General features: G+C 41.7%; 2 protein-coding genes across 4 annotated transcripts in view; one reads left to right on the top strand and one right to left on the bottom strand.

Annotated features, from left to right (window-relative positions):
* The first annotated feature begins 265 nt into the window (after nucleotides 1–265).
* Nucleotides 266–3,111, top strand: ssr3 (signal sequence receptor, gamma). The gene is made up of 5 exons (XM_026191256.1): nucleotides 266–498; nucleotides 841–967; nucleotides 1,347–1,445; nucleotides 2,425–2,556; nucleotides 2,848–3,111. Exons 1-5 carry the CDS (start codon nucleotides 366–368, stop codon nucleotides 2,912–2,914), a joined length of 558 nt encoding a protein of 185 aa, XP_026047041.1. The 5' UTR covers nucleotides 266–365; the 3' UTR covers nucleotides 2,915–3,111.
* Nucleotides 3,112–3,170: 59 nt separating this feature from the next.
* kcnab1a (potassium voltage-gated channel subfamily A regulatory beta subunit 1a) overlaps nucleotides 3,171–14,873 on the bottom strand; it is a 136,079-nt gene continuing 124,376 nt past the window's right edge. For all 3 annotated transcript variants that reach the window (XM_026191253.1, XM_026191254.1, XM_026191255.1), the window contains exons 9-14: nucleotides 11,288–11,373; nucleotides 8,327–8,447; nucleotides 8,009–8,103; nucleotides 7,381–7,501; nucleotides 6,888–6,976; nucleotides 3,171–6,687 (exon numbers count right to left, since the gene is read on the bottom strand). In XM_026191253.1, the coding sequence (XP_026047038.1) occupies nucleotides 6,598–6,687; nucleotides 6,888–6,976; nucleotides 7,381–7,501; nucleotides 8,009–8,103; nucleotides 8,327–8,447; nucleotides 11,288–11,373 (602 nt within the window). In that variant the 3' untranslated portion in view covers nucleotides 3,171–6,597. The remainder of the gene's footprint in view (nucleotides 6,688–6,887; nucleotides 6,977–7,380; nucleotides 7,502–8,008; nucleotides 8,104–8,326; nucleotides 8,448–11,287; nucleotides 11,374–14,873) is intronic.

The following is a 14,873-nucleotide window of genomic DNA, read 5'->3' as shown; positions in this document are numbered from 1 at the left end:
AGCTGATAGCTCTATAACCCTGTTACCAGTCACTTTAGTTAGGCTTGTGGTCCTACATGAAACAGCCCTCATTAATGTGATCAGAAACAGACGTGTTTACCTAATTCTTCATGTCAAAATGCCCATTATATTAAGGTGCACAAAAATATCGTTAAAGTAGGCTATTGTGCAACGGCACAAGTGCTGTGTCCTTATCGTCCTGTGGAGGGCAGCAAAAAGCCACAGCGTCTCCGTCGTCATCCAAACAAAGAAGAAGAAGCCGGAGTGCTGACGCGTCTCTCTTCTCCTCTTCTTCTCCATTCACCGACGTGTCAGTCTTCTTCTACCCGGAGCTCAGCAGCAGGCAGAAGGTTCAGTGAGCACTCATGGCTCCCAAAAGCAGCAACAAGCAGCAGTCAGAAGAAGATCTTCTCCTTCAGGATTTCAGCAGAAACTTGTCGGCAAAGTCCACAGCTCTGTTTTACGGAAATGCACTCATCGTTTCTGCCATCCCCATCTGTGAGTACAGCATAGGCTGAGGAAGCTAGCTGGTGCTAACCGCTAATTTAGCTAACACTGAGTGAGTGGAGGATTAAAATTGAGAAACTGTCAATAAAAACGAGGTTTTCAGAGCCGCTACTTTACATATATAAGCTCACGTAATGTTCAGAGATATAACACATAAGCACAGTTAATAATATTGATCAGGAATGCTAACGTGACCTCGTAATAACGCTGTGATACGAAGTGCAGCAACAAATGAATCAAAACACAAAAAGCTTTGGGAGATTTTACTTGAAAAACTCCAGTTTCAGATAATTAGTTTGAGCAGCGTTTTGTGCTTGTTTTTCCTCTCTTTAGGGCTGTTTTGGAGGATCTGGCATATGGACCTGGTCCAGTCTGCAGTTCTGTATGCTGTGATGACTCTGGTCAGCACCTACTTGGTTGCTTTTGCCTACAAGAACGTCAAGTTTGTGCTCAAACACAAGTAAGAGGGACAAATCCACTAAACACCCGTTGCTGCTTGGTTAAATGGGCCTCATATTATACTTTATTCATACCTTTTAACTTCAGTTACATGGGGACAAGAACACAAACATACAAACATATAATCATCAGTCGTTTGAACACAAATAGGGAATCAAACTGTCTCTGTAGAGTTAGAGCTTTTTTAATTCGATCAACTTGATTGACAGATGTGATGTTATTCATTGGGGAAACTTTGAAACGGATTAAGAATCAACAGACTGAGTTCAGAAATGATTTTGTTACTTTTTATTGGAAACTGAATCTACTGGGAGTTGCTGTTGTGTTTTGAATTTGATTAAAGTCTTAATGCTTGTGATCTTCCGCTCATCACACTCCAGGGTCGCACAGAAACGTGAGGATGCTGTTTCAAAGGAGGTAACCAGGAAGTTGTCTGAGGCTGACAACCGCAAGATGTCCCGCAAGGAGAAAGACGAGAGGTAAAACGTAGTGCACACGTAAGCCCAATTCAAATTCAGCAACTACACGCTCTCTACACACTTGCGTTTGCTTATCTGTGTGGAGGGGCCACCAATTTAGGTGGTGTTTCAAACCAAGTGGAAGTAGGTTATATAGAAATCCAACTCTGAGCCTGTACTGATACAGTTTTACGTACCTCATTCAGTGGTGCGACACAGTTTTTTGTCTCTGGGAAAGCTGCAGACTGATGTGAGTATTTCTGGTTTGTGTCAGTAATCTTAAAAGTGAAATTATAAATTATAAACTTTACCAACTTTATCTTTAACTTTTATTTTTTCTGGCAAATGAATTACACAGGCAGAAAGTCTTTATAACTGTAATGAATGTGTGAAAGCAGCAGTCAGCCTTTGTGGTGAGAATGGGACAGATCACTAATACGTGAGCTTACAGGTTTACAGTATTTTAGTCTGTATTATATTCATAATAGTTACACCATAATCTCATGTCAACATACCACAGCAACACCCTCTTTTGCCAGCGTTAGGTGCTAAACTCAGGTGCAGTTTCTTCTGGTCGCGTTAATGACCCATTTATCTTCACTGGTCTCGCCCTTGTGAACGTCACCGTACATCAAAAGTCAAAAGTATGATGATAAATCAGTACTGAGGATCAGAGAGTCCGAGATTATATAGAGGGAGATGTTCCAACATTGTGAAAAGAAGACACGTTCTGGGAAAAGGTTTTGTCTGAGTGGCGACTCTTCAGGAGAATACAGCAGGGCGTTCTCACACCCTCAGCGCTGGTATAAATGCTGATGGAGCTGTGGCATTGTCGCTGTTTGCATTTAAGTGGACCAACCCAGTGAGCACAAATTGAGTATAAATCTATGTTTGACATCAACCACCTTGTTTCTGTTCACACACCGTCTCTAACAAAGTCTGCGTTAACCTGGTACACGTAGACAACAAGGACGACATTTGGTTTTTATCTCCTGTCCAGAATTCTGTGGAAGAAGAACGAGGTCGCCGACTACGAGGCCACCACCTTCTCCATCTTCTACAACAACACACTCTTCCTGGTTCTCGTCATCGTCGCCTCTTTCTTCCTGCTCAAGAACTTCAACCCCACCGTGTATCCTTTCACGTCTGTATGTGGCGGTATTTAGTTCACAAGTATATTTAAGTTGAAAATGTATGACAGGTTTTGTTGTAGCAGATTTATCCTTTTAACACATCTTAACAGATTAATAGAAAACCGATTATTTCAGGCTATGATAATCTTACAATATTTAGTTGACTAAAAGAAATTTGATGTTTAAATTATGACTAAAACTAAAGAAAACTCCCTGTCAAAAGTAACACTGTATGCTTCATATCTGCAAACTTTTCTTACCAGTGTTTACCTTAACCCACCTTTTCCCAGCAACTATATTCTGTCCATCAGTGCCTCTTCAGGACTCATTGCTTTGCTTTCCACTGGCTCAAAGTAAAGGAAGAAAGGGTGGGGGTTGGGTTGGAGGGTAGGAAATGGGCTAAAGAAGTGTACACTCATGTTAGGAACAGGGTTTACAAGCGGAATATGACATTTCATCTTCATGAAAGTCGTGATCAAATTATCTCCAGAGTTGTTTCTACAGATCTGTCTTCTGTTGTTTTTGTAACAAATAAAGCAAGTCTGTTTACTTGTCATCTGTGTCATTTGATTTGTGTGTTGTTCAGTCTGCTTTTTTTACAGCTTAGACACCATTTCCATTGGCAATGCTTTTATTTCTAATCACACTTTCACATAGAGTATTTACAGAGAAACTACTGATCAGGAGGGGAAACAATACAATGACACAACAAGAACCGAAGTCAATGTCTCTCAAGTGTTTTTCATCCACCCAACAACACGTAGAATCAGTGACCTCTGAGTTTTCAGATCTGATTATCAGATAGGACTCAAACCAAAACCAGAAACCTTGGGTAGCAGTTGATGTGGCACATTACAGGATTTCAACAAGCTGAAAAACAGCCACAGATGACTTGCTTGTTGCATTTTAGAGTTGTTTCTAAGTCTGTAAGAAATTGAGAAAACCACGAAGACAAGTCACTGTTCTCTCGGACAACAAGAAGGTTAATGTCCTTCTTGCATTACTTTTCCTAATATCTGTAGGACTGTTGCACTGCTTGTTCCCGAAGTTTGTGGAGCTGATAATATGTAGGTTTTGCATTCCTCTGAAAGCGAGTCCCATTTACAGAGAAGCTACCAGTTTAAAGAATCAGCTCCACTGTTCGGTGATATAACGCTCCCAGGAAATTAAGGAGCACGATGGAGCTCAGTAAGCGCATCATTCAATATAGAATATTAACAATTTAAAGACAACATTTTCCTTTTTTGTAGCTACGCTGTCGGTGTGTGCTTGATGCTTACAACTTTCTATTAAAGTGACACAGGAGACAAATAATATCATCTGCATACATTTGTTTTAAAATCTTACATATCTTGTAGGCCAGAAGCCAAACGCCATTTACCAACTTGTAGTGAAAGACATCCCTGAATTTATTCCTGTCGAAGGAATTCAAGGCACTCTGCCAGGTGGCCACAGTCCAACAGTGACTGACTCAAACTGATGGGAAAGCTGTTGACTTGCACACAAACTTAAACGTTTACCTTTGTGTCTCAGTGGCACGTGTTTGCCACCAAAAGCTACAAATAAGTGAACAAAGCAAATATAGATTCTGCGTAGGAAAAGATGGTGCTGTGTCCACATAGAGAATAAGAAATAAGCAAAATATGATGTTTTTTCTTGATTTCATTTTGGATCCAACTCTAGTTTTCCTCCAAGGCCAGACTTCTTAAATAAGCTGTGAGCCAAAGAGATTTTAGTGTTTCATCCCAAAACAGGTAACAGCGTGCTCTGGATAACTGTAGGCGCTTGTAATCTAATGAGATTTCCCTTGATTGATCCATACATAGGTGGTATTTGTGGTGCAAGTCAACAGATGCACACCAAGGACAAGAAAGTGACTCAGTCGGAACCTGGCCAACATTTCTGCTGATCTCAGAGATGGCTTGTTTTCCACATGAAAGAGAACAAAAATAATGCGTCAAGGTGACAGCCATGAAATCCGAAGGGTCGATCCACGTTCAAGTCCTTTAAGAAACCTTTAATCACATTTGTCACGTCTCATTAGAGAAGCTCACTTTTAGAACGATTCTCTTATTGACGCAGAATCCAAAAGAGAAATACAAATTTAAACCTTAATCCTTATAAATAGTTCTGACTTTCTTTGTCTTTGAGGAGACAAAAGTACATTTTTGTCTGGTTGGAAGGAGCAGGACGGGCTGGAGAGCGGCCTAAACGTTGCAACTGATGCAGCGATACTGCAGAGGAGCAGAAAAGTGACTCTATTTACAGGTCTGCTATGTGTGAGCCATACACTGCGGTGAAGTCCTCGTCTGCACGAGAGGCTCCTCGATGTGTTTCTCCTTATGTTACACTGTATTTCTTAACATCGTATGTACATTTAGCATCGTCAAACAAAAGCAGTATTTCAAAATGTCAAAATAAAGTTCATATATATTAACTACTCTAGAATAAATACTGTAATCTTTACCACATCCCAAACACCTTGAGTCTGTGCCCCATTGTGCCATTTAAACAAGCAGTCGCTCTAAACATGACAAGACCAGAGGCGAGTTTATCTTTTATTTCATAGATTCATCGTAAGCTTAAGTCCAAAATCCTCAAGGTTTGCTGGAGCGATCTAGCGATGCAGGTTCAGTTCACAGGCAGAAAAGCAGTCCGCTTTATTTCTCTTCTGTGGGATTCTTCAGCAGTTCCTCAGAGGGAACACACGGGGGCGACATGCTTCACTCTCTCCTCAAACAGAGTCCAATATGTACTAGTACTCAAAGTCCCGCAGTACTCTGTCACACCTGGGGGGCTGGGGGGACAAGCTTGCAGGATTTTTTGATCAAATCCTCTTCTAGTCTTTAATTATGTGCTTTGTCGAAAAGAAGAAAGAGGCACACTATAGCAGGGAAACATGCATCTGGTGGTAAATACGCTCACGATTTGCAGCCTTTATAATCCACTGAATACTTAACTATTCTAAATACGGGACAGAATATACTTGGTAGGTATTTGAAAGCTAATTCGGGCTAATAGGGATCGGGTCTGTTGAGGCTTCATTCATGTTAATAAAACTGTATTATGCGCAAGTCACCTGGTTGCTGCTTACCTCCAACACAGGAGGTTGGAGTTTTACACTCTTATGGTAATTCTGTGTGTTGCTCTGCATAGCGATTTAATGAAAGCACTGAGTGGGGTGGGGGCGGGTGGGGTTCAGAATACAACTGTCCACTTTCCTGAGATACCTCTGATTTCTTGCATTCATGTATTCAGCTGTGGTACAGTGGTACTCATAAATAAAATATGGGCTCAATATGAATTTTGTGCTCAAATTATGTTACTTGTGAGTGGAGGTCTTGGCTTTCAATGGGTGGGCTCGAGACCTGAAGGCCTGAGCCCAATAAATAAGTAACACAGGCGTCTCATTTAGCAGCTACTGTCAAGGTGCCCTTCGGGAAGGCACTTTAAATACGCCCGCTTTGCTTCTTTTGGTTTATCTGCTAACTGGATGTGAGTGTAAAGTTGAATATATTTTCAAAACGAGGCGCTGCAGTCGTAGTTTCATGCAATTTTAATCCAAATATCAGGTCAGTTGTATATCTATCCCTGGATGGAGCTGAGCTGGGATGTGGTGGGATCTCAAATATAAGCCTGAATCTAAACTTTTACATGTTCTACTCTAAGATCTGCATAGTTCTACCTGCACGTGGCAACACTTTGATTTGGGAGGAGCACAAAGTTTAGAACTACTGAAGTGGATCGTGTTTTGTGTTTCAGGCTGCAAAAAGCTGAGTTTCTCAAGCATGACGTGGCTGAGCTGGGCACCTGAGATGAGCCTGGTAGAGCTGATCTGATCAGGACAAGGCTCAAACAGACAAAGGTACAGTATGCAACGCTGAACTTAGCAAGGCCGTCTGTTCCAGGCTGAGGCGGGCTGGAGCTGAGTGGGGCCCGAGGAGAGAACCATGGACATGAACACTGAATGGAGGGTCCAAGGTAGCAGTATGGTTAGGTAGGTAGGTACAGCTGACCTCTTGGAAGTCCAACTGCCTGGTCTAAGAGCGGTAGTCCTTCTTACTGTACGGTCTGTTGCCTAGGATGTGGTCGATCTCTGACACCACATGGGAGGTCATCTTGGGAAGGACCTAAGAAAGAAAGAGATGTGCTGAGTAAGCCTGAGAGGAGCGAAGGAAGGAAGACATGCAGAATAATGTGAAGAAAGTCTGAAGTCATTATAGGTACAGACTTGGGACAACTTGATCTAGAAATCATTATAAGTGGAAGACAGCAGAGGATGCAGGTGAAGAAACAGAGGTAACAGCAATGTGTGTCTGCTTTTTCTGACCTGTATGGCCCCGAGGTTTTCAGTGAGCTGCTCAGGATTGGATGTTCCCAGAAGGACCGAACTCACCCCTTCATTTCTTAGACACCAAGCTGCAGAAAAGCAGAAGATACTCAGTCAGTGACTATTCAACGGCACACATCTTATTATGACTTTCTGATTATTGTCTTTAAACAAACCAGAGGTTCCAGCACTCTTGCATATAACCTGGACATCTACTTATCAAATGGGGAGTGCACAACACACCCAGCTATTTGAACATCCACAGGGATGCAGTGCAAGCACAAGTGCATCAGAAAAGTTTTGCGTTGGTGTGTAGACTGGAAGCTGGAGGAAATATCAAACACGAAAGACAACAAATACCCAACGAAGGTGATGAAAAATGTGCCCGTCTTACATAAACCAGCTCCTGTCTGACAGGTCTGTGCATTTATGGTTTAAAAGCTTTGCTTTAAGCTGCTTCTGCTGTATTTGCTATAAGACAGGGAAGTCTTACCCACAGCCAGCTGAGGCAGGGTACATCCCAGCTTCTCTGCGATGTGGTTGAGCTCCTTCAGCTTGGCTTGTTGCTTCCTTCCATCCTCACTTATTATTTTCTCCTTCAACCACTGATAGGACTGACAGCACAGAGAAGACACAGACTGAATGAGTGAAGAGATGCAGGGTGTAGCCGGAGAGCCTGGAGACTCCAGAGCTGATGTATTATTAATAATTTATTGACACACAGAGATGTAGTCACAGTGCTACAGACTTGCCTTAATTTCATCATTTATTTAATTAATCAAAGTCAACTGGTATTGATCTGTTTGTTCAACTCAAGTCAGGGACACAGACACACTCAAAGATGCAAAACATGAGCTTGGAAAAATAAAGCATGACTATATTTAACTTTAGGGTGAAGATGCAAGCGGAAACAACTTTGTCTGGTTACATCTAAACCGAAAACATCACACATGCACGTCCTTAAGTTTCAGCATGTCCAAATCAAACCTCCATAAACCCTCCCCAGATCTCATCTCTCTCACGTCTTAGATATCGACACCACCTGAAGTGCGCAAGTCATGAATCACTGCTTTGAATCTGATTCTCACTGTCGCCTTGTTTTGACGAACCCTCACGCTTACCTTCATGGAGGCCCTGGATGACTCAGGAATGCCATTTTCATATTTTCCTGTGATGATGCCGCATGCCAGCGGTGACCACGTCATCGCGCCGACTCCTGTAACCATGGACACAGCAGGAGAGTTGAAGAGGAGTTTTAGTGAGATGAAATGTGTGAGAAGAGCGTCAGAAAAAGTGAAAACGTGAGAGGGTGATTAAAGCGCAGTGGAAATGAGCAACAGAGAAGGAGAGCAACTTGGTCAGAAAGGTTGTTGGATGGAGTGGATAGGGAAGTGACACAAGGATGCATGTGACTGATCAAGCTGTTGTCATACACTTGCCTATCTTATGGTAGAGTTCGGGCAGTTGCACTTCTACTTTCTCCCTCTGGAAAAGATGATACTCGGCCTGCTCGCACACTGGCGGGATCAGATTAAACTGTCTCGCCACAGAGTAAGCCTCCTAGAGATAAAGACAGAGAAAAGATGCTCATCACGATGTTTCATGTGGATTTACTTTTATATATTGTTCAAAAGATTGTTATTTTATAGCTATATAGTAGGGGTGCAACGATATTCGTATCGATATTGAACCGTTCGATACAGTGCTTTCGGTTCGGTACGCATATGTATCGAACAATACAACATTTGTAATTTATTTTATCAATTTTCCTTCTGACGATGCTGTCTGTGTTGAGCGCTCAGTGAATCTGCGTTCGACTACTCCGCCTAGGCTGCACTGTCCAGCGCAGATCCACTGAGCGCTCAACACAGACAGCATAGTCAGAAGGAAGAGCGCAGGGCACCTCCCCCACCCTCATTCAGTTCTGGCGTTTGGAATTATTTTGGTTTTCATGTGACGTATGACCCTGAAGGTAAGCGAGTCATGGACTAAAGTAAAACAGTATGTTGGATGTGCCATGCAATGCTCAATTACATTGGTGTGAACTAGTGTGTTAGCGCAGTTAGCTCGTTAACGTGTTGGCCGTCTAGCCCCATGCACGGAGCGATCGGCGGTAGCTCGTTAACGGAGATTTGCCGTGTTGTGGCGTTAAGGTCATTTCAACGAGATTAACCTGAAAGCACTAGTGGGAACACAACGAATATGACTGCACATTTACGCCGACATCATCGTAGTGCAAAGACAAGTGGAAGCAGACAAAAAAAAGCAAGCATGCTACTAACTTTAGCCGAGTCATTTAGACAGCTGTTAGCACATGATTCTCCTTATGCTGCTGAGAATATAGCCCAGAAGAAGCGGATAGTATAGCTTTTATTTTGGAAAGAGACATTTCTCTGTAATAAACTCTCTTTTCCAAAGATGAGTGATTCCTCAATCAGATACAGGGCTCGCAATATCGCTAGCCCGACGTCCCGGAGCTAGCGATTTTTTCAGTCCGGCTACCAAAATCTATCTCTGCCCTGCCCGTCGGGCTATTGTAGGAAAAATATATGTCAATGCTTTTGCATTCTTTCAGAAATGTAGCTGGGTAATTATGTCATTGGCATCGGTGAGCCACTGTCAATATGTGACATATTGAAGTCGCGTTCGAATTTGCGCTTGTTTTTTTGCTTTCACTTTGCAATCGTGCGAACTGTGTATAGAGAGCGACAGCACTGATCTGTGAGTGATGATAATTTGTGCACCAATTCCTCTGACATCGTCTTATTAATCGTTAGCTTACTATGCAAACATGACAAGTGAAATCTCCCGCAGCTTAAACACGTGAGAGGTTGATCGCGCAGAGAATCGCTGAGCTTATGTGAGTGCGTGTAAAAGCATTTCAGTTCTGCTGAGCCAAATAAGACAGGTCAGGGTGAAGAAGTGACAGCCAAAGAAAAGCTTACCACAAAACGGAGAAGTTATGACAAATCAGACTATAAGGCAAAAAGAAAGTGCAGCTTTATGGTTTCATGGACAAAATAATTTCTGTGGCTGCAATATGACGAGCTAAATAACCAGGGCTGCACATAAGTGGTCCGCAGGTGCGCATTCGCTGTCAAAATAAAAAACACGCACAAGGGTTAGGGTTAAATTTAAAAACTGTACTTTTGAGTTAAAATATATATTTATAATTTTAATAAATGACAAATTAAAAATGCATGAACATTTTTTTGTATCGAAAAAATATCAAACCGTGACACCAAAGTATCGAACCGAACCGTGAATTTTGTGTATCGTTGCACCCCTACTATATAGCTATTTGGTACGTAAGCACAGAGGTTTGGGATAAACTCGGGGAAGAAATGAGAGAGGGAGGGGTTGTTAATCAGCTTGTGGGAGCGTGGCACAAATTCAAATGCATGCCTCTCAGTAAGTCAGCAAATCAATATTTCATATCACAACTCGGAGGCACCATGTTCAAATTTCCTTATCTATTTTCTCCACGGATCCTTTAAAGGCAAATGCCAGAGGAGTCACACACACACACACACCTACTCGGAGAAAAACAGCGCCATTGTTGCTTCTTTAAATACCCTTTAATTTAGTGGGTTTCCTGCTGTGCAACACATGTCAGGATGAGAGCACAGTCGAAGTGGGAGTGTATTCTGTGTGATGCACGGATAATATCACTGCCATCACTCAACTTACAAATTACCAGTTGCCCTTCTGCGCTGCAACCCATGACATGTGCCTCCAGACTGTGTGCGCGTCCATGCATGTAACTGCGTGCGCATGCTGTACTGCTGAGAATCAAAGCCACCTTCATTAGCGATGCTATCTAAATTACACAGTGTTCATCTGGGCCCGTTGTTCTGCTTCTTTTTCACAGCCAGAGAGGGAGAATGTCAACACATTGCAGTGTGCTTAGAGGGAGGAGGAGGGTGATAAAGAGACCAAGAGAGATAAGAGGGGATGGATGCTACGTCCTTGAGTGTCACTTCAGGCATGTGTTCACTTCATAACTCTCTGCCTCATGTATATATTCATTAATGCACCAGTGGTTGAAACAGGAAGTGGATTATCTCTGACAGGAAAACAAAACAAAAGCCAGAAGAAGCCGCTGTGCCTGTGCCACTTACTGAAAAAGCCTCTTTTCACTCTCAGTCTTTTACAGTCACTACTTTCTCCCCCCGACTTCCCTCCAATTATCAGCTCTGTAATTACTCATTCATTTTCAATACTGTGAATATGCTGGTCACTGGAAAGGCACATCTGCATTGGCTTGACTGTTCACGCCAGATACTATATCCACCATTTATATACAATCTGTAGTCGGTTACCAAATGTGTAAAGGAAACATTTATTTGGACGTTTTCATTCTTCTTCATTTCTTATACTCAAAGCTGTTTGCTGCTTACCATGATCTCCATGGCCGTCCACCGAGACGTCCCCCAGTACATGGCCATGCCTTGGTTTATCACATAGGTCATGGCTCGAACAATCTCTGCGGATAAATGCAGTTATGACAGGTATCAGTCAGCTGGATCGACAGTGAACAAATTGTGCGTGTTTACGTCACCGTTTGCATTTCGGTGTTGCTCGCTGAGAAGCATCATCAGTAATATTTATAGATGCTTGTGATTTCTAGTGAGAGACGAGTGCAAGAGTACAAAGACACTATTTTGTAATTTTGCCACTTTATTGCACTGCTAGTGGATTTTAAATAAAACAATCCAAGACTGCACTTCATAATTCATCCTGCTGCTTCTATCAGCAGTCATATCACCAGTAAATACTAAATAAATAAATAAATAATCACCCGGTTCTACTGTAAGTCACACACGCCCTAGTTATAACATTTCCTCTACCATGTTTGACAGATGATGTGGTTTTCTTCAGTTTATTAACTTTTTCTTTTTCTTCCCATCCTTCTGGAAAAAGTTCATCTTGGTTTCATCTGCCCAAATACTTTTGTTATTTCCGGAGCTGTTCAGACTCTTTTAGATGTTTGCTGGCAAAGTCTAAACTGGGCTTCTTTTAAGTGATTGCATCCTCATGAAGGCCTATTGTGATTGTAGAATTGGAGACTAGCAAGTGATATCAAGCTACCAACACTTGCAAACAACTCCAGATCTTTACTCTACCTGATTTGTCATGAAATAAGAAGAGAACGGGCCACATCCGGCCATGTCCAATTACTTTTGAGCCTCTGGAAATGAAGGACAATGTATAAAAATGGCTGTAATTCCGAAAAGGTTAATTGGGATACTTTTGTCAAATCAGTTGATTTAAAGCTTAAAGTCTGCACTGGTTTAAACCCACTGTGGTGGTTTACATTACAAAAATCATTGTTCAGTTACATTAAGCCCTCGCTGCATATAGGTTGGAGATAATGTTGCAGATGAAAAGAGAGGAGGCGGAGCTGGAGGCAGATGGAAAGATGGATTATTAGGACTCAACGCATCACAGAGACGCAACTTGGATCAGAGAGTTCAGGGAAAAAGTAGAGAGGTGAGACTGTGCTGGCTTGGACTTATGCAGAGAAGAGGTTTGGTAAATATTAAAACAAGGACTAACACAGAGCTGCAGAACAAGCGGATCAAAGTAAAGACAAAGAAAACTATGATGTGGTCGTGGCTCGCAGGTGGGTGGTGTAAATGAGGAAGAAGCAGAGGACAGATCTAAACTATGGTGACCCCTAAGATTCAGCCACATACAGTGCTGTAAAACCAGAATAACACAGCAGATGGACAGGGACATGTCAAACATTTTCTCAACAGAATATGACGATAACATAGTCAGAACATTATCAGAGGATTGATGCGAAACACCTAGAGCTTGGCAAAAATATTTTTAGCCAGCAATAGCCGAGCTACATGAAAAGACAATGCCAGAAAAGTTGATGAATAAAAGATTGAAGACTAAAACCAGTCAAAAACCAAAAGACTAAGAAAATAAAAAGGCAACATTTGAGAGAAACGGCCTTGAAAGAAGCTTCTTCTTCACGTTGTTCCAGTTTCTGTCATGACCTAATCGAAAATAAATAAATAAATATATTAAACCCTCACAAGGCCGCCCGCCTCCTCAAGTCTTTCTTACCTGTTGACGGCTCATCACCCCTCCTTGACGACTCCGGGGACAAACTAACAAGCTCACATACTAAAGCCCTTCTGATCACATTCAAGCTACTGCATTTTTAATGGTGCAATTAGCTCCAACGCTGCTGACTGTGAGAGCCAACGGCAGTCGGGGCCAACAAAAACTGAGATTAGGACTGTCATTAAGGTTGTTCATCATCGCCCTGTGCTCACTCCAATTATAGTGCAATCGTTCACTGTGGCAGGACTCTTGTTTTTCACTCTGCACAACCGATACTTGGCAAGATAACTGATTATGCGGGGCGAGAAAGTTTAAGAACTCCCAGAGAGAAAAGAAAAAACGAGGCTAGTAAAGATGGCGCGTTAGTAGAAGTCAACATGCACCAAAAGTATATAATCAAGACAAACCAAGACGACTTGTAATGAAGGTTTTTGTTTTTCCCTGCACTGAGTAATAATTAACCTGAAGCACAGACGTCTTACTCAATAGTATGCTGCCAGGGGAAATAACACAGGATTAAGACAAGACAACAATTCGCTTTCTTTCCTTTCGTTTGTTATTGTTGTCTTCCTCTCTTCGCCCTTCCCTCCTGTCGTCCTTGCTCTGTATTTACGTAGCATCATGCTGCGTTCATATTTAAATGCAACCTGCATCTATTTCGGGGCGGCATAGCACAACAGAGAGCAAAACAAGTCTGGGGAAGCATGAAAAACAAGAAAGCGTGCATCAACAAGCATGAAAAACATCTAAAAGCTGAAGGAATTAAATAAGAAGAGAACAGTGAGGGCACCAGGCAAAAGAAAATAAATGTGTACAGGAGCAGATCCTAAACAGCTACAAGATAAAGGAATAGACAAGCTTAAGCACAAAAGAACCGACAAAAAACATCCAGCTACAACCTGCTCTCTGATTCACTGTGTGTGTGTGTGTGCGTGTGTGTGTGTGTGTTCTAAAAGAAGAAGCCGAGCACAGTGAAGAAACATGCGCAGTGAAACAGAGAGCAGAGGAGAGAGGCAGACACCGCAACACAGAAATTAAATCAGATTAATTCAATATATATTTGATAATTACCTGAATAAAATACTTTGTTTTTTTTAGTGTGCAATGTCTTTTTTTTTTCAAATTCATCTTTACACTTACTTCTACATAAATTCATTTATAGCCAATTATTAGCATTCACTGAGATATTTAGCGGGGCAGCTTGGGTTACTGCCTGCATAGGGATCGTTAATTTTGTGAGAAAGATGCCCTATAAGTTACTTTTGACCACTCCCCTTTCATAACAGGTTACCACACCGGGTAGCTCTGCATGTTTGATTTTGCAGTTCTTGAGCTGGACGTCCCTCCTGATCCAACCCCAAAGGGGATTTGTGTCTCCAGCAGGACCTGACTAGTGTAAACCACACTATTGCTATTACAAGCTCACTTATGCAATGTTTAAAGAGCATTTTGCTTTAATACTGTTAAATGAACTGTCATTCATGTCAGTGTCACACAGATTTGTACTGGAATATTAAAATGTAATATTAACCAGAGCACAGTTCATATAAAAGAAAGCAGCTCTACCGACTGCTTAGAAGCACTAATTAAAAAGCTACTGAAAGAAACCACTGTTAAGAGGCTCTACCTCAGTAAGCAATAGTACCCAATCAATTTATAATGATTAATGAGGAACCACTGGACTACTAATATGTATGTTAATAAGAAACTTCTTGATAATGAATTATGCAGAACTGCCTGCCTCACTTTAGCGATACTAAAGAACAGATTTTCCAAGAGTAAAACTAGTCTTACATTTCTAGTTCAATATAATAGAAATAATAAGTAGCTCTAACACCACTAGGTAAATATGTTCTTTATCAGAGACACTGTACAAACACTCGTGATAAATGAATACAGTGTTTC

Source organism: Astatotilapia calliptera, chromosome 14, assembly GCF_900246225.1.
Source record: "Astatotilapia calliptera chromosome 14, fAstCal1.2, whole genome shotgun sequence".
Classification (NCBI taxonomy): Eukaryota; Metazoa; Chordata; class Actinopteri; order Cichliformes; family Cichlidae; genus Astatotilapia; species Astatotilapia calliptera.
This window is presented reverse-complemented; position numbering and strand designations above follow the sequence as displayed.

Coding starts and splice junctions, on each gene's coding strand:
- ssr3 (XM_026191256.1), top strand. CDS start 366: ATGGCTCCCAAAAGCAGCAACAAGCAGCAGTCAGAAGAAGATCTTCTC. Junction 499..840: donor CGTTTCTGCCATCCCCATCT/GTGAGTACAGCA, acceptor TCCTCTCTTTAG/GGCTGTTTTGGAGGATCTGG. Junction 968..1,346: donor AAGTTTGTGCTCAAACACAA/GTAAGAGGGACA, acceptor ATCACACTCCAG/GGTCGCACAGAAACGTGAGG.